The 20,518-nt window shown below is 40.7% G+C and overlaps 2 protein-coding genes across 4 annotated transcripts in view; one reads left to right on the forward strand and one right to left on the reverse strand.

Moving 5' to 3' along the window:
- Nucleotides 1–698: 698 nt before the first annotated feature.
- On the reverse strand, nucleotides 699–12,296 carry trdmt1 (tRNA aspartic acid methyltransferase 1). Of its 2 annotated transcripts, none has more exons than XM_074621856.1 (11): nucleotides 12,137–12,296; nucleotides 8,677–8,786; nucleotides 7,986–8,062; nucleotides 7,251–7,322; nucleotides 6,298–6,363; nucleotides 4,284–4,353; nucleotides 4,115–4,195; nucleotides 3,155–3,459; nucleotides 2,544–2,601; nucleotides 1,889–2,018; nucleotides 699–1,095 (listed from the first exon to the last, which is right to left on the reverse strand). In XM_074621856.1, exons 1-11 carry the CDS (start codon nucleotides 12,258–12,260, stop codon nucleotides 995–997), a joined length of 1,194 nt encoding a protein of 397 aa, XP_074477957.1. In that variant the 5' UTR covers nucleotides 12,261–12,296; the 3' UTR covers nucleotides 699–994. The 2 variants fall into 2 exon arrangements, with proteins under 2 accessions (XP_074477957.1, XP_074477959.1); XM_074621858.1 differs by lacking the exon at nucleotides 12,137–12,296 and adding an exon at nucleotides 11,871–12,068.
- Nucleotides 12,297–15,454: 3,158 nt separating this feature from the next.
- The window catches only part of rsu1 (Ras suppressor protein 1), a 36,446-nt gene continuing 31,382 nt past the window's right edge, over nucleotides 15,455–20,518 (forward strand). Inside the window, exons 1-3 of one of the 2 annotated variants that reach the window (XM_074621971.1) lie at nucleotides 15,455–15,606; nucleotides 15,732–15,848; nucleotides 16,425–16,475. In XM_074621971.1, the coding sequence (XP_074478072.1) occupies nucleotides 15,740–15,848; nucleotides 16,425–16,475 (160 nt within the window). In that variant the 5' untranslated portion in view covers nucleotides 15,455–15,606; nucleotides 15,732–15,739. Of the gene's footprint in view, nucleotides 15,607–15,698; nucleotides 15,849–16,424; nucleotides 16,476–20,518 lie in introns of both variants that reach the window. The other variant, XM_074621972.1, reaches the window with a different exon arrangement.

Below are 20,518 nucleotides of genomic sequence, written 5' to 3' on the forward strand. Positions count from 1 at the left end.
TATCAAACCGACGTTCAGGAATTATCAGCCTCATGTGACTGAATGGAAATGAGGATAAATGATGTAAAAGGTGTTTGTTGCTGACAGACAGACTCTCCTTCTCTCTCTGACTTTATCATTAATAAAAGTTAACGGGGGAAATAACAGATCATGAAAAGAAAAAACATTCTAATAAATGAAGAAAGTTATTTTAAGTCAGTTTGTCAGGTGTTATAAAGCTCTTTCGGTAACAGGCTGCTTCACTCGCGGTGTGTGAAGGAGAGATACTGCAGGTCCTTCTGCTGCTGTTCTGACTTTAAACTACGTCTCTCTTTCGTAAAGCTGAACAGATGAATGCTTCATCAGCTCCCTTGTACCAAGCATGTTAACATTATGATGATGAACATGTTCTGATCAAGTGAATGCTTTTTTTTTACTATTTAAAATCACGACAGGTACAGTAAATGACATGTTAGAGATGACATCAGCTTTTGGAAAAATAAAAGAAAGGTATACCCAAGATGCAGAATTAATTTATGGATGGATAAGTGGAAATGCCAGATACTCAAGAGTTCCGATTATAAATTCAAAAACCTATTATTCCAGTGTGGGTGCTATCTACACGTTTCAGTAGGAACTGAATAAAATAAAAATTTTAGATAGTGCTCAATAGTGAGAAGAAAAAATAAGAGAAACAAAAAACAATGAGCTTTACAGGATAGGTTTTAGGTTTTTATTTTGATCATTAAAAAAATTGTAATAATGCTTATAAAAAACTATATTTATGTTCAGCCAAAAGGGAAGAGAGTGTACGGTGTGAAGTGAAATGTAAGAACCGTGTAACTTACACTGTTCCGTGGTCCAGCATTCGGCCGACATTTTGCCAGTTAACATCCCCAACAAAAAGTAGACACTTTGTACAGTAGTTCATTTTGAAGCACATTCACTGGGCTGAGAGTGATAAAAGCCACAATGACCGATAGGATAGTCTCCTCCTTCAGAGCGTTCCAGGGTGCTAGGAGACTAGCAGCTGTAGGAGTTTGGCCACCACCACAACATTGAGGCTGTTTCCTAGAACTCTATGCCGCTGCTTGGTAGTGATTTGCTCCGGAAAGGCTGCAAAATACAATCAAATAACATTAAGATAATATATATATAAACGCTCGGGTATATAGTCCATTAAATAACATAAAAAGCTCAATATCATATTTAGACTAGAATTTTGAAAAAAACAAACAATGAAGCAATAGAAATCTTTGTCTAGTCTAACAGTCAGACTAATACACTTAAAGGTCCCATATTGTAAAAAGTGAGATTTTCATGTCTTTTATATGATAAAGCAGGTTTAAGTCCTATATAAATACTGTGAAAGTATCAAAACGCTCAATCCACAGATAAATACACACAGCCCGTATTCAGAAATTGTGCGTTTGAAACAAGCTGTCAGGATTTCTGTCCATTTGTGATGTCACAAATCTACAATATTTAGACAATTTCACAGTTTTAAACGTAAACATACTAAATGTGTCCCAGTATTACCTGTTTTAGTGTATGTGAATGACATCAGCTGACAGGAAGTAAACATGGACCCAAGCTGTTTCCTAGCAACGCAATTCTGTTGAAATGCACTAAAACGGAGCGTTTCAAACAGAGCCTGAATACAGGTATATTCAGGCAGACAGTATGAGGAAAATAAAGTTTTTTTTTTAACATTACAGCATGTAAACATGTTCTAGTAGAAACATAAAATACAGCATGAACCTGAAAATGAGCAGGATATGGGATCTTTAAGTGGCACCAACTACCACCTACTCTAGGTAATACACCGACTATGGATAAGTACCTCATACAACCCCACTTAAAAAAAATGCTAAATTTCCCTTTAAGGGCTGACAGATTTTTGACTTACAGAAAGTTTGAGGGAAGCCCATGAGGTTGGCGACTTCTCTGGGGGTAAAATAACGGAGCTTCAGTTTCGACAGTCGCTGGAGTTTCTCATCTTCAGAGTACTGGTCCAGACCTCGAAACACACTCTCCATCTGCAGAGCACACAAAGCAAAAAAACCTTCAACACACAACATAAAACATGTCATTGTTCTGACACTCAGTAGGAACTGGTTACGCTGGGGGTCAAGTTGGGATGTGTTAATCATAGCTACAAATGTATTCCACAATTATTGTGTGTTTAACGAATGGATGACAGTAAAACAGCACATTTGTAAAAGATGAATACAATAAACCAAAGCATGTCCATGTTCACCAGGGTTATAATAGAAGATTTGTTGCAAATATAACACTTTGGGATGGTACAAGTCTTGGGACTAAGACTAAAACTAACTTTTTGCAAATGTATTAAAAATTAAAAAAACTGAAATAAAAAACTGAAATATCACATTGACATAAGTGTTTAGGGCCTTTGCTGTGACACTTGAAATTTAGCTTAGGTGCCTCCCACTTCTCTTGATCATCTTTGATATGTTTCTACGGTAAATTCTATTGATTAAACATGATTTGGAAAGACAAACATAGAATTATTGGAAGCCTGTACTAAAATCAAAACCTACCTCTGTTTCCATGCAGCACTGCAGTACCGAACCAGTTCCCTCCACATAGCGTCCATAACTGTGGATAAAACACATTAACACAATCAAATAATCGCATTACTAAGTGACAGACTTCAACCACTTTATCATATAAGCCCGTTTACACTCTCAGGTCGCTCAGATTAAAGGTAGACCCAAACCAGGACCCAGATTATACTTGGGTCGGGTCGGGTCACGTTTTACTGCCACGAGTCCGACATCTGAGCTGTGCCCATAGCAACGGTCTGTTATACATAGCAACAGTTTGCTATAAATAGCGACGGTCTGCTATACATAGCAACGGTCTGTTATAGAGAAATTACAGACCGCAGAATGCAGTGATTGACCAATCAGAATCGCGTATTCAACACAGCCGTGTAATAATAAGTTCTAATGTTATTTTGTTATTGCCAATCATTCCGGACCTCCGACCTAGAATAACAATCAGATGTGCATCTTTGAGTGATACGTTTGAGAACCCCTACCATGCAGGAAGCATCTCCAATTTGCATTTATGATGTTTTTTCCTGTGCAAAATCGCAATAATATTATAAGTGAAGCTAGTGAAGGTTTAGATGAAGAGTTCTACCCACCCTTTGGTAAAGCAGACAGACCTCCTGCACGTGGGCCGAACAATGTCCAACAGCATAGCGTATCGCAGCAGTGTTTTAGGAGGAAGGAGATGATGCTCCATGTTTACTTCAGTCTGTGGCTCCAGGAAGTCTTGGATCTGCCTGACAGACAGATCGTTGTTCTGACTCATTTTCCTCTGGGCATCCGTTGTTGTCTCTAGTTTATACAGGACATGAGGCTGGCAGGGACCTGGGTGAGGAGGACTCAGGACCGTGGGCTGCTCAGGGGAATCACTTTCACCAGGATGTCGGAAGGCATCTAGAATCTACGATCACACACATTATGAAAAGCCTTATGTTCACATGACTGGTATTGTAGGATCCTAACATAATCAAGTACCCAACAAACTTAGTTTCCTGAAAGGTCAATTCATCCAAATTACAAAAAAACAAGATATAGCACAATGTTTGTATATAATAAGCAAAAAGTAGTACTAATTGAAAGCCAGGTAACACTTTATAGTAACCGTCATTAATAAATGGTAAATTGATAGTTAATTAAAATTTTGTTACGTTATTTTACTGTTAATAATCCATGAAATTATAATTAATGTTTGCTAATTATTAATGTTATTTTAACAGTTTATTCTTGTACACATTATAACATTATATATATATATATATATATAAGTATCTGTTAATGATTACCAAATGATTTATAAATCTTTAAGAATTGTAAAACATCTCATAGATAGACCAGGTATTTGTAACATTTGGTAATGGTAAATAATTGGTTTGTGTCTGCACCTGAAACTTATTTTACTTGACTAAACAATTATAGACGTGGCACATTTTCACTAGGTTTGGTACCACAAGGGGTTAAGGATGTGGTGCTCCCGCTTGGGTTGACGCTGAAAGCTAGCACTAAGATGTTTTTTTGATGTATTTCATGAGACCAGGATTACTGTCAGCAAGCCTCACCTTTGAGCTCTGGATGCTACCGTTTTCTGTTGAAATCTTAGCAATCAGGAAATAACGCAGTCTTGAATTTGGGATCCCGACCTGGATTTATGAACAGAACAGTGATATAAATATAACTCACAGTGCAGATGCATTTCATTAAATTAGTCATACAGTGTGCCTTTCTTACACTTGTGGGTGAGACCATGATCTCCTGGAAAGTGTATTCACATTCCGTCAGTGTCTTCACCAAACGTTCCCTAGAGAACAGAAGTAGAATATGAGGACAGGTTAACTCTCAAATGAAATGTCTTCGCCTATACTACACCATCACAGTGGTTTGTGCATACCACTTAACCCTGTGTTGTTAGACCATCCCACCGTCTCCAATCACCCATCCATCTATTTTCTTCCACTTATCCAGGGCTGGGTCGTGGGGGCAGCAGGCTTAGCAAGGAATTCCAGACATCCCTCTCCCCAGCAACGTTTTCCAGCTCTTCCTGGGGGACACCCGAGGCGTTCCCAGGCCAGACGAGATATAGTATAATCTCTCAAGCGTGTTCTGGGTTTGCCCCGGGGCCTATTACCAGTTGGACGTGCCCAGAAAACCTCCAAAGGGAGGCGTCCAGGAGGCATCCTGATCAGATGGCCGAACCACCTCAGCTGGCCCCTTTCGACGCAAAGGAGCAGCGGCTCTACTCCGAGCTCCCTCCGGATGTCTGAGCTCCTCACCCTATATTTAAGGCTGAGCCCAGACACCCTACGGAGGAAGCTCATTTCAGCCACTTGTATCCGCAATCTCATTCTTTCAGTCACTACCCAAAGCTCATGACCATAGGTGCGGGTTGGAATGTAGATGGACTGGTAAATCGAGAGCTTCGCTTTCCGGCTCAGCTCTCTCCTCACCACAACGGTCCACCTGTCCATCTTTCGCTCCATTTTTCCCTCAAGACCCTGAGATACTTAAACTACCTCTCTTGGAGTAGTGACTCACTCCCAACCTGAAGGGAGCAGTCCATCATTTTCCAGCAAAGAACCACGGGCCTTAGACTTGGAGGTACTGACTCTCATCCCGACTGCTTCACACTCACGCTCCAGTGCTGCTAAAGGTCACGGTTCGATGAAGCAAACAGAACCACATCATCTGCAAAGAGAAGAGAGGCATTTCTGAGGTCCCCAAACCGGACACTGTCCTCCCCCCCAGCTGGGCCTTGAGATCCTGTTTGTGATTTTCATGGACAGGATCTCAAGGCGCAGATGAAAGGACCGAATGGCTTGTAACAATGACCCTGGTACCCCATATTCCCGCAGTACCCCCCACAGGACTCCCCAGGGGACATGGTCATAAGCCTTTTCCAAGTCCACAAAACACATGTAGACTGGATGGGCAAACTCCCATGCCCCCTCCAACAGCCCCGCGAGGGTAAAGAGCTGGTCCACTGTTCCACGGCCAATCCACATTGTTTCTCCTGGACCTGAGGTTTGACAATCGGTCGGAGCCTCCTTTCCAGCACCCTGAAATACATTTTCCCGGGGAGGCTGAGCAGTGTGATACCCCAATAAATCGGAGCACTCCCTCCGGTTCCCCTTTTTAAAAATGGGAACCACCACCCCGGTCTGCCATTCCACAGGCACTGTCCCCGACCTCCAAGCGACACTGAAGAGACGTGTCAGCCTAGAAAGCCCAACAATGTCCAGAGCCTTTAGTCGTCTAACGGTTTTCCAGAACTTCCTTGAGTACAACCGAAAGTCCTTCTCCATGGTCACCGCAGCTGCAGCCCTTTTGGCAAACTGGTATCTGTCTGCTGTTTCAGGAGACCCCCGGGCCAACCAAGCCCAAAAGGCCTCCTTCATCAGCTTGGGTTAGGGGTGTCCACCAACGGGTTCTTAGGTTGCCGCCACGACAGAACATGGATTCAATGTCCCCAGCCTCCCCCAGGATGTGCTAAAAAATTCTTCCGGAGTTGGGAGTTGAAGACCTCGCGGACAGGGGCCTCAGCCAGATGTTCCCAGTTCACCCTCACTACACGTTTTGGATTGTCCAGATCTGTCCGGCAGCCTTTTCGACTTTTCTATAATACAGGACATTCACAGACCAACATTGTACTTCTCTATAATTTGTTGATAAGACTGTACATGTTGCTGCCTTCTGACATGGTGACCTTTCAGGCCTACTGATGCACCTCTGCTGTCTCCATAGTTACCTGGCAGAGGAGCTCTCAAAGCCTTTCACATTCTCCAGCAGGATGAAGCGGGGCCGCCTGCACAGCCTGGACGCCCACCATCATATATGAGGGAAGAAAGGAGAAGAGGGATTAGTGAGAGAAACTATGCCCATAAGATATCCCCCCCCGGCCCACAACAAAGAGAACAGACATGAACAAGGTGATATATTGATATTTTAAGCTATTCCACCTTTGCATTCAAGGCTTCTTCAACAACCCCTCGGTAAGGCATCTTGTGTTCTAACAGTTCTCGAAGGTTCAATTAGCCAACAGTTGGTCTGTTTTAATCGAACTCTTGGTATGGTTTGTTTGGGCGGTTGTGACGCAGTAATCATACCGGTGTGGACCAAAACAACCGGTCCAAGGCCGGCTTGTGAGGCGTTTCCAAGCAAAACCAAAACGCAGGCTGCCTGTGTGGGCATTTGTTGAGATGGACACAGGTAGCGAAGGGTTAACATGAGTGGGAGAGAGGACTGACCTGGACTTCTGCAGAATTACGATGTGTGCTTGACAGCTATATGCTAAATATGCTAAATAAAGTCCACAAAAATAATGATTTTTATAAAGTCGTTTGAGATTAACTGGAGGAGAGGGGGATTCGTGCGCAGGATTAGATCTGTGCCGAGTCAAAGTGAAAAAACTTTGACAGCGATATATCAAAGTCTGCTCAAGTCTGGAACAAGTCTTCATTCATGTGCTACCAAAATTGACATTATTTGGATACCAGATATCAAATGTATCAAAATAGCAAAGAGTTTCATTTGTAGTTTGGCCAAATCATGTTATTATTGTTGACAACATTTTCCAACACTTGTCGGCTGAACACTCACAAAGCTTTCCTGTAGCTTGGTAAACATTGTTAATGATGTAAAAAGCAGCTCTTGTGGCTAGAAAATTGCACTCTTTCTAAGTGTGTTTTTGTGATTAAAGACCTTGGCAGAAGATCAAGGATGTAGAGGAAGCTCTTGGTTCTGGGGTCAGCAATGTCACCCTGTAGTCCGATCCTGCACAGAGAAAGAAAAACAAAGATTTCAGTTGGAAATTGATAACAGACATTTAATACAGCATATTAGTTCTATTTCTATTATTGTGGTCGGTCGGTCGGTTACTCACTCTGGTGGGGGCAGATGGCCACCCACCCAGAGCCTGGTTCTGCCCAAGCTTTTTACTCATTTAAAAAGGGGAGTTATTTGTTTTCCATGCCACCGTTGCACCATGTGCTTGCTCATGGGTCTCTGTAAATTATAGAGTACGGTGTAGACCTGCTCTACATGAAAAGTGCCTTGAAATAACTTCTGTTATGATTTGATGCTATATAAAAAAAAATCTATTTAATTGAATTGAAATATAAAGTATATAAATATAAAATTGATAAAGTAACTTAGAAAAGGAGTATCGGTGCTGAATTAAAGACTACAATATTGATAAGCTCTGACGTTATCGGTGTAATTTACACACGCAAGCACGTGACCGTGAAAAGAGCTGGGAGAGAGTGGGTCGGGACCGCCTTTATATTAGTGGCCACCGCCTTTGGTGAAAATTCTGACTAAATTGCGAAGGCTTTGCTCAATATACTGAACACTATCCAAGCCCCCTGGGAAGGTTATCAGTCTATCACAGCACCAATCAATAGGAAACCCACATTCAATTTATTTGATACGACTTACCTGGTGAAAGGCTGGCAGGGAGGGCTCATCAAAATCATGTCAAAAGATAATTTATTGAAGTCATCTAGTGTTAGACCCTAAAAATAAAAGGGGAAAAACTATTCAAGTTTTCAAAAGTTATAACATTGCAAAGTTAAAACTTAAGCCCAGAGCATTGGTTTGTCTGTGGATCATAATACCTGTAAGAGCCAAAACATGATGCTGACATACTGAGGTTGGGATGTAATTCACTTTTACGAACACTAGGTGGCACTGTATTAATTGATTGACCCAGCCACGGGTATATAGGTAAGGAGGTGTGTTGTTGGCGTCAGGGTTTAGCCCGGAAGGGCAAATGGTTTTTGACCGCAGGGACGCTGAATTGTTTGCCGTGTTATTATTGTTTACTCGTTGCTATGGTAACTGGATTTGCTTCCTTAATACCATATTAGGAATAAATGAACTGTTATTGTAAAACCAACGAGCGGACTCAGGATCACTTTTGTACAGCACAACATGCAACTAAAGGACCATCTACAGCGAAAAGCGCGTCAGTCCAGGGCTAATCACCTCAGTAGCTACAGTAGTAGATTTTAGCTCCTACAATACCTCTACATCCATCTATGAACACTAGGGGGCATAATCCGTATACTATACAGACTGTTTTGTTCAGATGCAAGCAGTCATGCCAAAACCCTCCACTATCACCCACCTCGATGGTCTTGTTCCAGAGGGCGGTGTCGGGGAAATTGTGCATGTAGATTTGATTGGCCGTGGTGTTTATGTCGATGGCAGCCACTACCTGGGCAGGTATGCCACTCTCTGGAGGAAGAAGAAAAAACAGATAATGAGCTACAGATAAAGATTTTGCGCTCGTTTCTATAGACCTGGTTGCTGGTTTCTCTCACGAGATCTGGCAACATTGACTGCAGCGAGCCACTGGGGTATTAAGAAATATTTGATAATCCCCTGAAACTGTCACATCCTTGTCCTCGTCCCTTTAGTGGCAGAGGACGGGCTCATCTGCACTCAACGCTTCTCACATCACGGCGGAAGGTGAGATGAGAGCACTTTTCAGACCTGGCAACCAGAGCCGCCTCTTTCTACGGCTCTGATCCTCCCAAGGCTCGTTAACCAATCGACAACCAGAAGAATACAATATTGACATTGCGTTGGTCCAATGATGATGTCCAAATGTCTCATCCAGTCCGGACAGCTGAGTGAGGGTTGAGGCTGCCTGGGGTGCTCGGCAGGAGTCGGACCCCGCCGGGGAGTGGATGGAGAGAGCTCTGCAGCTCGGGCCTCATCGAATAAGAATAAGATTACATTCACACAACCCAATACCACACCACCGTGCACCGTGGCACGGCACATAGTGAGAAAGTTGTCAATCCTAAACACAACCGAGGATCCTCACATTAGACCATCCATGTCACTAGCTATGGATTATGGGTAACCTTGTCTGCACCACAAACAGACTCTCTGGAAGTCCACAGAAAGTCCGCTTATGGATGTGATCAGGCCAGCCTCCACTTGGAAAAACACTGTCAACCAGCCCCCACGTTGTTTTCCGGTGAATGTATATCCGGCATTACAGTAAGAGCGTGTAAGAACTGACTTCAAAATAAAAGCAACAATCTAATGAACGTGATAGGTCATTTCACATTAATTCAATAAGTCTGTCAGTCTGTCTGTCAATAATAAATAAATGAATAAATAAATGAATACATAAATTAACAAAAACACATAAAAATAAATGAAGCAAAATGAATACATATGAAATACTAAATCAAATTTGATAATTCAAAAAACAAAAAAAACTACCACCTGCGAATCGTATTTCAGAGAAAAATTAATTCTAATTGTGTGAATACTAAGTCAAACTAAATATACAGTGTATATATACACTGCATATACATTATATATATGTATTAAAGAATACATTTCCAAAGACTAATCGGATTTCAAAATGGCATTATACCACCTCAGATTCAGAAACTGTGTTTCTACTAAGTGACTAATTTCACTTGGTATTGATAGCAGACCTGAGGTCTGTACTACGAAGCAGGATTTGGGGTCAGCGAGGTAACTTCAGGGTTAACCCCTTCAGGGTTTTCCGTCCTACGACGGTGGTTCACTTCTTACCGGGGTAAATCGCCATGGTAACTGATGCTGAACAGCTAACCTGCTCCGGAGCAGGTTATGTTCCAGATAAGAGATCAACTCGTATAAAAGCACTGCACTTTTTATATTTATTTTTTTGAACTTGCTCTCAAGTCTGTTTCACACTGACGGAGACGCAGCTGAAAGAAGGCTGAAATTGTCATACACGCCATATCACTGCTAAAGATACCCTGGTTATGTTGAACTCGCTTCGTAGTACAGGCCTCAGCTCAGAGTGTCACTCAGAAAATATCAGCACACTCTGGTGTGGTATTTGGAAATTAAAGCCCTTTAAAATCTTAGAAAAGAGTCATCATCACTCTACATTCAGATTAGAATTAAAAGGAAGCGGCCTGTTATCACAAACTATTTTAATAACAATAACAACCTCAGAGAGTCACTCAGACAGTATCGGGACATTCTGGTGTAGAATTAGAATTAAAGGGAGAACTGAAAGGAATGGAATGCAATGAAACGGAGGAGGGAGAATGAGACAACTAGTGGCTGAACGTTATCAACTGTACCTTTAAAAGCACAGTAACTAATAAATAACACAAAGGCAACATCAAATCAAGAATATTCTGCTGCGTGACATACTGTATGTACCTGACTCTTGCACAGTGCCGCGGTTCTAGGGTATAATTACGTAAAGTAACTCTTAGTCACTCATCTGCAACTGTTATTGTATCTGATTATATTGCAAAGTATAAGTGCACAGGTAAGTTTAATGAAAACATGGAATTAATTTACAGGAGACAACTGTGAGCTAATCTAACCTACTTGAGAACAATATTAGATGTTTAGGTATTAAATTACATTTGAAAACACTCGATGACGATGAGCCCACAGCTACTGCCATCCTGCTGAATTGGATGGGTCAGAACTCCTCAGAATATCCCAAATATTCTCTGAGTGACACTCTGGGGTGGTCTGCTATCAATCACGAGTGAAATTGCTCTGTGGCAACAGGCCTCTGCCTTTCCTTTCTCCCTTTTAAAGGTCCCATATCATGCTCATTTTCAGGTTCATACTTGTATTTTGTGTTTCTACTAGAACATGTTTACATACTGTAATGTTAAAAAAAAACTTTATTTTCCTCATACTGTCTGCCTGAATATACCTGTATTTACCCTCTGTCTTAAACGCTCCGTTTTAGTGCATTTCAACGGAATTGTAATGGAATTGTGTTGCTAGGCAACAGCTTGGGTCCATGTTTACTTCCTGTCAGCTGATGTTATTTACATACACTGCAACAGGAAATAAACTGGGACACATTTAGAATGTTTACGTTTAAAACCGTGTAATGGTCTAAATATTGTATATTTGTGACATCACAAATGGGCAGAAATCCTAACGGCTTGATTCAAATGCACAACTTCTGAATACGGGCTGTGTGTATTTCTCTGTATATTGAGCGTTTCGATAGTTTAACAGTATTTATAAAGAACTTAAACCTGTTTGATAATATAAAAGACATGAAAATTTCCCTTTTTACAATATGGGACCTTTAATTCTACATCAGAATGTCCTGACATCCTCTAAGTGGCACTCTGAGGTAGTCGATTATTCTGAAGTGAATTAAGTCTGTGATAATAGACGGTTTCCTTTTAATTATTTACGTATTTATTTATTTATTTATTACTGACAGACCCGCATGACTTAATGTGAAATGACCCATCACGTTCATCAGCACGTTGCTTTTATTTTGAAGTCAGTACCGTAATGCCTGTAATAGACACGCACCGTAAAACAACGTGGACGCTTGACCGTGTTCTCCGGAGTGGACGCTGACTTGTCCGCAGTGCCTGAGACTTCCCGTGAAGTCCAAACATCACATTCAGCCTGTCCATCCGTCCGTCCTGCAGGTTTGCTGACAGGAAGTCGTCCGCTTCAATCAAAGACAACGTGGGACAGTGATGTCATATCTCTGTCCCACGTTGCTTTAGAACTTGTAGAGAAATAAAAACAAGCTAAACTCAGTATGGATGAGCTGTGAACTGTGAGTTTACCCTTCAGAGCGTAATGCATCCCTCCTATCCCGCTGTAGAGCTCCAGCACCCGCAGACTCTCCATGATCACTGCTGCCGACTCTTCTTCTTCCTCATGTTCATGGACGCTGTTGAAACGGAGCATTAGCGCCACCACGTGGTCCGGAGACTCTCTATGAGGTCCACCCATGGAGGTATAGGGTCCAATTTATGGGTCCACCTAACTAAAGCTAATGCAGTCTCATACAACAGCCCTGTAGTCATAATCTCCTGCCTTCGTGATGATAATGTTATAGAGGTGTTGATTGAACTGTATGATATGTGGTTAGTCTGGGGTGGACAGAATAATAGAAACACCTGTCAGCAATGGGCTACAATTCAACAGCACCACAAACTAACTACATTCTCCATTGTTTAAAGGTCCCATATCGTGCTCATTTTCAGGTTCGTACTTGTATTTTGTGTTTCTACTAAAACACGTTTACATGCTGTAATGTTAAAAAAACAACTTTATTTTTCTCATACTGTCTGTCTGAATATACCTGTATTCACCCTCTGTCTGAAACGCTCCGTTTTAGTGCATTTCAACGGAATTGCAACGGTACTGCAACGGTACTGCAACGGAACTGCGTTGCTAGGCAGCAGTGTGGGTCCATGTTTACTTCCTGTCAGCTGATGTTATTCACATACACTGCAACAGGAAATAAACTGGGACACATTTAGAATGTGTACATTTAAAACCGTGTAATGGTCTAAATATTGTATATTTGTGACATCACAAATAGACAGAAATCCTAACAGCTTGTTTCAAACGCACATTTCTGAATATGGGCTGTGTGTGTTTCTCCGTATATTGAGCGTTTTGATAGTTTAACAGTATTTATACAGCACTTAAACCTGCTTTATAATATAAAAGACATAGAGCAACACATACAGTATGTGATGAAACGAGATTGGGTGGAACATTTGAAACATGATTAAATAAATAAATAAATGAAGAGAAAACACACACACATTACAAATAAGACTGTTTTTGAAAGATGTCCTACATTGTGGCAGGAGGAATATAACAGAATATGAATATGTTTGTTGTTTGTTTATCTATGAATTTACCTGTGTGTATGCAAAGTGTTGCCATAATAAGAGTTAGCCCATTCATAATTAAACAAACTTAAAAAAAAGTATATGTACAAAATGTATTTATGTATTTAAAGGAAGATATTTTGAATGAAGTTCATGTAAAGTAAATTTTCACCTTCAAAATACATGAGAAATATCTGAAGTCCAAACTTAACTGGACAACATGTATGATAAAATAAATATATTTCACCTTATTATTAGACATATATAACATCTTTGCTGTAGAGATCACACTTTCAACAGTGTATATCTGTCACATAATTATTCCAACAGCATACAGGCACAAAAGCAATATTGTAGAAATCACAAATCGTAAAAATGTTTCTGCATTAATAAATAACAAGGTTAAAATATTGATATTTTATCCAGCAGATAATAAACCATAGAATAGGACGAGGGCTTTTAAACGGCATCCTGATTGAATAGGCTTTTAACATGATGAGCCTCCACTGTCTGCTGTGTGCAACCCATTACAATGCTCGCTGCTGAACACTGTGTGGCGCTGCAGGACACCATCCAGCATTCTCTAATTAAACACCATCCGTTTAGCCATCATTCTTTTACTTCAATCTATCTACCTATTTATATTTATTTTACTTTATTTGATGTTATTCTTTTTAATCTTGCCTTAATTTGATTTGCACCCTGACTGGCAGCCAGCCACCCCTCTCAAGCACACACACGCAGTCACATGATATTGATCTTGCCCAGTTATGTTGGCTTTTTAAAAGTTGTCTTTCTCTTTATTTATTTGTTTATTTGTTTATTTATTTATTTATTTTTCTTTCTTTATTTATTTTTATTTATTTTTCTCTTCATTTTTTTTTATCCATATTTCATTTTTTTTTTACTTTGTTATGAGGAAAAGGAAGAAAGAGAAAAAAATCGAAAAATATATATATATATATATATATATATATATATATATATATATATATATATATATATATATATAAAGAAGAAAAAAACGAGAGAAAAAAAAAAAAACAACTCCTCAACTGGCCGGGCATGATGCCTCACCACCAACTGGGCTCCTCCTCCATCTCCTCTCTCCTCCCTCCAATGATTTCCTATGGATAGAAAAGGGCATAAACCCTGAGCTATCAACCAGGCTCACGAATTTACACTATCAAATCAATAGCTGGAGGTCTCAAAACGTCCTACAGCTGCATAAGGACAAAACTGAAATTATCTTATTTGGGAAGAAAGACGAGAGAATTAAGTTTGCTAATCATCTGAACACAAAGGGACCTAAAGCAAAGGATGCTGTCAAAAATCTGGGTGTTTTAATCGACAGCAATCTCAGCTTCATGATCATGTGAAAGCAATACCAAGTCAGCTTTTTACCACCTTAAAAACATAGCTAAACTTAGAAGTCTTATGTCAAAGCATGACCTGGAAAAACGCATCCATGTTTTTATCTTGAGCAGAGTCAATTACTGCAGTGTTCTATTCACGCGCCTACCATAAAAGACAATCAAACAGCTTCAGATGCTGCAAAATGAAGCTGCTAGAGTTCTAACAAAAACCAAAAGAACTGATCACATCACTCCAGTACTTCAGTCTCTACACTGACTCCCAGTAAGTCACAGAATTGACTTTAAAACACTACTGCTTGTTTACAAATCACTAAGGTCCAAATTATCTCTCAGATATGTTTCAGCAGTACACACCTACTAGACCTCTAAGGTCACTGGGAAAAAATCTATTAGTAGTACCCAAGGTCAGAAGGAAACATGGTGAGGCTGCTTTTAGCTGCTACGCTGCTCAACTGTGGTACAAACTTCCAGATGAGATCAAAGATGCACCAACAGTGGCCACTTTCAAATCTAGACTCAAGACCAAACTGTTCTCAGACGCTTTTCTTTATTGATCAAATGCTGCACTTTACTGTCTTTTGATTGTTTTTATTATCCTTTTCATTTTTTCTCTTTTAACTTATACTTTTATATTATTTTATTCGTTTTTTATCTTATGCAATTTGTGCTTTTTTATCTTGCTTTTATATATGTAAAGCACTTTGATTTGCCTTTGTGTATGAAATGTGCTATATAAATAAACTTGGCTTGCCTTACCGACGATACGAGTACAACACATGCGCAGTAAAATCTGGCCTGACAACAGCTTTAGTTACACTGCGCATGTGTCGTACAGACTCATGTCCTTCCTTGTCCTCACCTCCTTCAACAGGCCTTGCTCTAGTAATACATCACGGGCTGAACACATCGGGGAACCGGAAGTGTCCTATTATGGGACGGTGGCTCTCACATAAACTTCCGGTAGGGTGTGAGCTGGAAGTGAAGTCTCTCTATCAGGAATTAAAAGGCTAATATCTTCTTCTTCTCCACACGGTAAGCCTCTCCGGTGTTTCCCCGGTAGCTCATTCTCATTTAACCATAATACACATATATATATGAACCATAATAACAACTGTTACATTCAGTTTACACGCTGAACTGTTTCTCAACTTTCCCAGAAAACAAGATGTCCAAGTCTCTGAAGAAGATCGTGGAGGAGAGTCGAGACAAGAACATCCCGGAGGTGGATATGTGCGACAGGAGCATCTCCAACATGCTGGACATCCCGGGACTGTGTAAGACAACACCATCTAGATGTCCAGTAGTTGAGGCTTTAGCTATAGTTTGGTTGGTCCAGATAGTGTGTTTGCTGTCCTCAGGCCTGGTGCTGTTAGAGGAGGTGAGCCTCAGGACCAGCTGGCTGAGGAGACTCCTCTCTATGTCCTCCTCTTGGTGATGGAGAGCTTTGTAATGGTGGTAGATGTGAATATTTAGAGCCAGATTCGTACAGGTATATCTATGTTGAAGACGTTTTAATTGCATAGAAAGCCCTTCTTCTCCTTGTCTCTGAGATCACCAATGGCCAGATTGAAATTCCCTGTCGAGGTCATTTTTAGTCCCAAATATGTGTAGCTGTGTGTTTGTTCTATATCAGTGGTACTCTATATCAGTTCTATCTCTCTCTCTCTCTCTGTTTGTCTCTCTCCTGTCTGTCTCTCTCTCTCCCTCTGTCTCTCTCTGTTTGTCTCTCTCCTGTCTGTCTCTCTCTCTCCCTCTGTATATATACAGTATTCATATGTAAACTGTATATGTAGTTAGTTGTCATCAGTTGCAGTGCTGCTGTTCTGACTTGATGTTCCGTGTCGTTTCAGTCACTCTGTCCAACATCACTCAGCTGGTCCTCAGCCACAACAAGCTCACAGGTAAGAAGCTTCACCTCCGTCCAGCTCAAACTGTCTGTCACCTTCCACATCGGGCAGGAGCTGAGTCACATGATGAGGTTTAACTGTTTGTTTTTAATCATAATAAATAGCTAAATAATGTCAGCATCCAAACCCTGATCCTTATGCTACATGATGAATATAATAATGGTTAAAAAAAGGGATTAGAATCAGCAGAATTAAAAAAAGAAAAGGCTATTACTGTTTAGGGATGTGCATTCCAAGCAAAAATACTATTCGAATTCACTGGGAATTAGTCGATAATTGTCGCATAACCCCCAACATCATGATCCATCCCTATTACTGTTACAACAAAAAGGCGAGTGTTGAAATATCTAAGACAATACAACTTGTTCTAGTCCCAACTCATCGCATACCGCCGCTTTGTCACGCCCCTCGGCATCATTTTATCTTCGGCATTAAAAGCACTATAGTTCCCCTTGGCGGCATCACTTTAGATTTAGGCGACAAAACCAGTATGTTAGGTTTAGGAAAGAACTACATGTTTGTGTCAGAGCATTTGATTTATTGATTGCTGTTGGGATGTGATGAGAATTTCAACAACTATAACAAAAAATTGTTTTTGAAGAACACTACCACACCTAGCTTTAAATTAGTTCTTTATTAGTTCAACTGTCATATTACAACAATGTACTTAAAGGGGACATATCATGCTCATCTTCAGGTTCATACTTGTATTTTGGGTTTCTACTAGAATATGTTTACATGCTTTAATGTTCAAAAAACACATTATTTTCCTCATATACTGTCTGTCTGAATATACCTGTATTCACCCTCTATCAGAAACGCTCCGTTTTAGCGCCTTGCAACGGAATTATGTTGCTAGGCAACAGCTTGGGTCCATGTTTACTTCGTGTCAGCTGATGCCATTCAGATACACTGCAACCAGGAATAAACTGGGACACATTTAGAATGTTTACGTTTAAAGATTTGAAATTGTCTAAATATTGTATATCTGTGACATCACAAATGTACAGAAATCCTGACGGCTTGTTTCAAACGCACAATTTATGAATACGGGCTGTGTGTATTTATCTGTGGATTGAGCGTTTTGATACTTTCACAGTATTTATATATCACTTAAACCTGCTTTATAATATAAAAGACATGACGATCTCACTTTTTACAATATGGGACCTTTAATATACTTCATTAAGTAATACATTGACTACGTCGAATGCTGTGCTGTACTGTGAAAGTCCCCCATGCCAACTGAGTGTGGGAATTCCATCTTTGCCTTTTGAAACAGGAACAGTATATGTAACCAAAATAATCTGGGGTCAAAGCTCCACTTACGAGCTTTTTGCAGCGTTCATTTGCACGGTCTTCTTCAGTGCATGGAGCTGTATCAGGTGTCATCACTTGGATTTTTTGGTCACGTGATAGCAGGCGGTCGTATATGGGGTAGACACCCCAACTCCTGTCTTTGGCATTGGATGTGGTGTTGGATCCAGTGTTTAGGTTGTACCAGCACCAGGACTTGTTGGCTCTGATCTAAAGGAACATCTGCAGAACATCCCCGTATACAGCCACTGGGTATCCTGTCACTGATGTTTAACACCTGAGCCAGCTCAGATAGTTTATGAGAGTCACCGTTTGCTCACGTGCTTCTGTCATAGTTTTAATACTTTCTGTGGAAAAAGGAAGAATGTACATCTTTAATAACAGTTGAATGGAGTAGAGTGATGCAGTGGTGTTTTGTACCAGCAGAGGTCACCACAGACCATCACAGACTCACGCTAACCTGAGTTTTTACTGTGTTATGACACAACAACGTTTTGTTTGTGTATTAATAAAGTATAATTTCTGTGCCGTTTGAATATTGAACGGGAAGGCTCATTATAAATATTATTAGAAAAAGTGTACTATTAAGAACATCATGTTGTTTTTTGTGGGGTTATTTTTTTAACTCTTAACATATTTTTCTTCTTGTGCTTCTCTTATTTTCTGGGAAAGCAGAGCTGGTCAGTCTTGTGAACAATAACGGTCTGCTCATTAAGTAACATGATTTCACTTTCTTTTAGATCTATTTCATTTATTTTCAGTTTCCAGAAACATTTCCCTGACATTATAGAGATTAAAACACATGATAATGTTAGAATTTAAAGGTCCTATATTATTAAAAAAGTGAAATTTTCATGTTTTTTTTATTACAAAGCCGGCTTAAGTCCTACATAAATACTGTGAAAGTATTGAAAAACTCAATCCACAGGGAAATACACACAGCCCGTATTCAGAAACTCTGCATTTGAAACAAGCTGTCAGGATTTCTGTCCATTTGTGATGTCACAAATATACAATATTTAGACCCTTTACACAGATTTAAACATAAACATTCTAAATGTGTCCCAGTTTATTCCTGGTTGCAGTGGATGTGGATGTCATAAGCTGACAGGAAGTACACATCGACCCAAACTGTTGCCCAGCAACGCAATTCTTTTGCAGTTTTGTTGCAATTCCGTCGAAATGCGCTAAAACAGAGCGTTGAAGACGGAGGGTAAATACAGGCATATTCAGACAGACAGTATGAGGAAAATAAAGGTTTTTTTGAACATTACAGCATGTAAACATGTTCTAGTAGAAACACAAAATACAAGTATGATCCTGAAAATGAGCACGATATGGGACCTTTAAACTCAACCAATACTATTCCATTTCTACTGAATAGTGCCTGAATGCATCATGATGTAAATCACCGGCACCTCCTGTGTTGAAGTCAGCAGGAGGAGAGCTACTTAAAGTTCGCTGTTAGTAGCCGCTAAGCAGCACAGTCCTGCACGAAGCTAACAGCTAACAGCTAACGTTAACTTGCTCTGGTCTTGCTGATTTCAACACAGATTTGTTGTTCTCAGTGTATCATTGTCAGGGAAAACACAGGGACTCATAGATGGTGAGTTTACTGCATCCCAAACACATTTTCTATCGTCTCCCGGTAGGACTGGACAGCATCAGTCTCGAGCCCTGACGGTACCTACGGTACTGCAGAAAAACAAGTACCGTCACATTTTCACAATTTTTGTTCTCTTGACATCCCATAAAAGGACACCATTAGACCAAACACATCAAAACATGAAACTACTTGTTAAGGTGGAAGTTTCTATTTTATTATCATCAGAAAAAATGAAAGAATGAATCAGAAATGCACCTTTCTGTCAGCGCGCTCTGATTTAGTGAGATGTTCACTTTGGTGTGTTTTCTAATCTGCTGCTGGAGATGAAGAGATTACTCACATCTCACATTTCTAGGTTATTTATAGCCCAGATCAGACAGAAATGGGGGATAACATAATAGGCGTAGTTACCCACCTGCAGGTACTCTAAACGAATGTTCAGTAACTCCAGCCTTAAGGTAACTGTCAACTAGGGATGCACCGATACCACTTTTTTTCAGACTGAGTACAAGTACAAGTACTTACATTTGGGTACCCGCCGATACCTAATACCGATACGAGTACTTCTCTGTGCCAGAAGACCCTCGTTAACAGCCAGCTGGAGGGTGTGAGCGACACACGGCAGGCTGGATAGTCCCGCATATGAGGCGGTGTGCTGCGACCGGCTCTAGGTCGGCTTGGAAAGGCTCGGGGCGAAGGTGGCTCGCTGTCGCAGCTTTACAGCGCTCCCCGCCCGGACCTCGCCGCACCGTGGACAAAGGGCTCGCTGCGCCTTCTCTCCCCGCCGGGGATGACGGTAGTCAGGAGTTCAGGAGAGGAAAGTCTTCCATTAGAGGGGAGAGAGGGAGAGCTTCTGCTGGCTGCTGCCCAGTGCCAACATGCCTTCCACCGTAGTCATCATCAACACTAAATGTCACCTGTCGTGTCCCCGTCTTCAAACCGGGCTGTAGGGGCTTTCTTCCACAAACGCACCAACATACAGGCTGATAATCCAGCAGCTCCCCAGGTCACACTAACACACAACAGGACAGAGAAGCCCATATGGAAATCAATATCATATACTGTACGGAGGACATTATAAATACTGTAGGTTTGTCCACCTGGACAGGAGGTT

This window comes from Sebastes fasciatus, chromosome 21 (assembly GCF_043250625.1).
Source record: "Sebastes fasciatus isolate fSebFas1 chromosome 21, fSebFas1.pri, whole genome shotgun sequence".
NCBI classification, from domain to species: domain Eukaryota; kingdom Metazoa; phylum Chordata; class Actinopteri; order Perciformes; family Sebastidae; genus Sebastes; species Sebastes fasciatus.

What these genes read in the sequence shown, in the direction of transcription:
- trdmt1 (XM_074621856.1), bottom strand. Translation starts at nt 12,260, where the DNA reads ATGCTCCGTTTCAACAGCGTCCATGAACATGAGGAAGAAGAAGAGTCG. An exon ending in GATGCATTACGCTCTGAAGG is followed by an intron (nt 8,787 to 12,136) that starts GTAAACTCACAG and finishes TTCTTCCTCCAG; the next exon opens with AGAGTGGCATACCTGCCCAG. An exon ending in TTTGAGAGCTCCTCTGCCAG is followed by an intron (nt 4,354 to 6,297) that starts GTAACTATGGAG and finishes TCTGTTCTCTAG; the next exon opens with GGAACGTTTGGTGAAGACAC.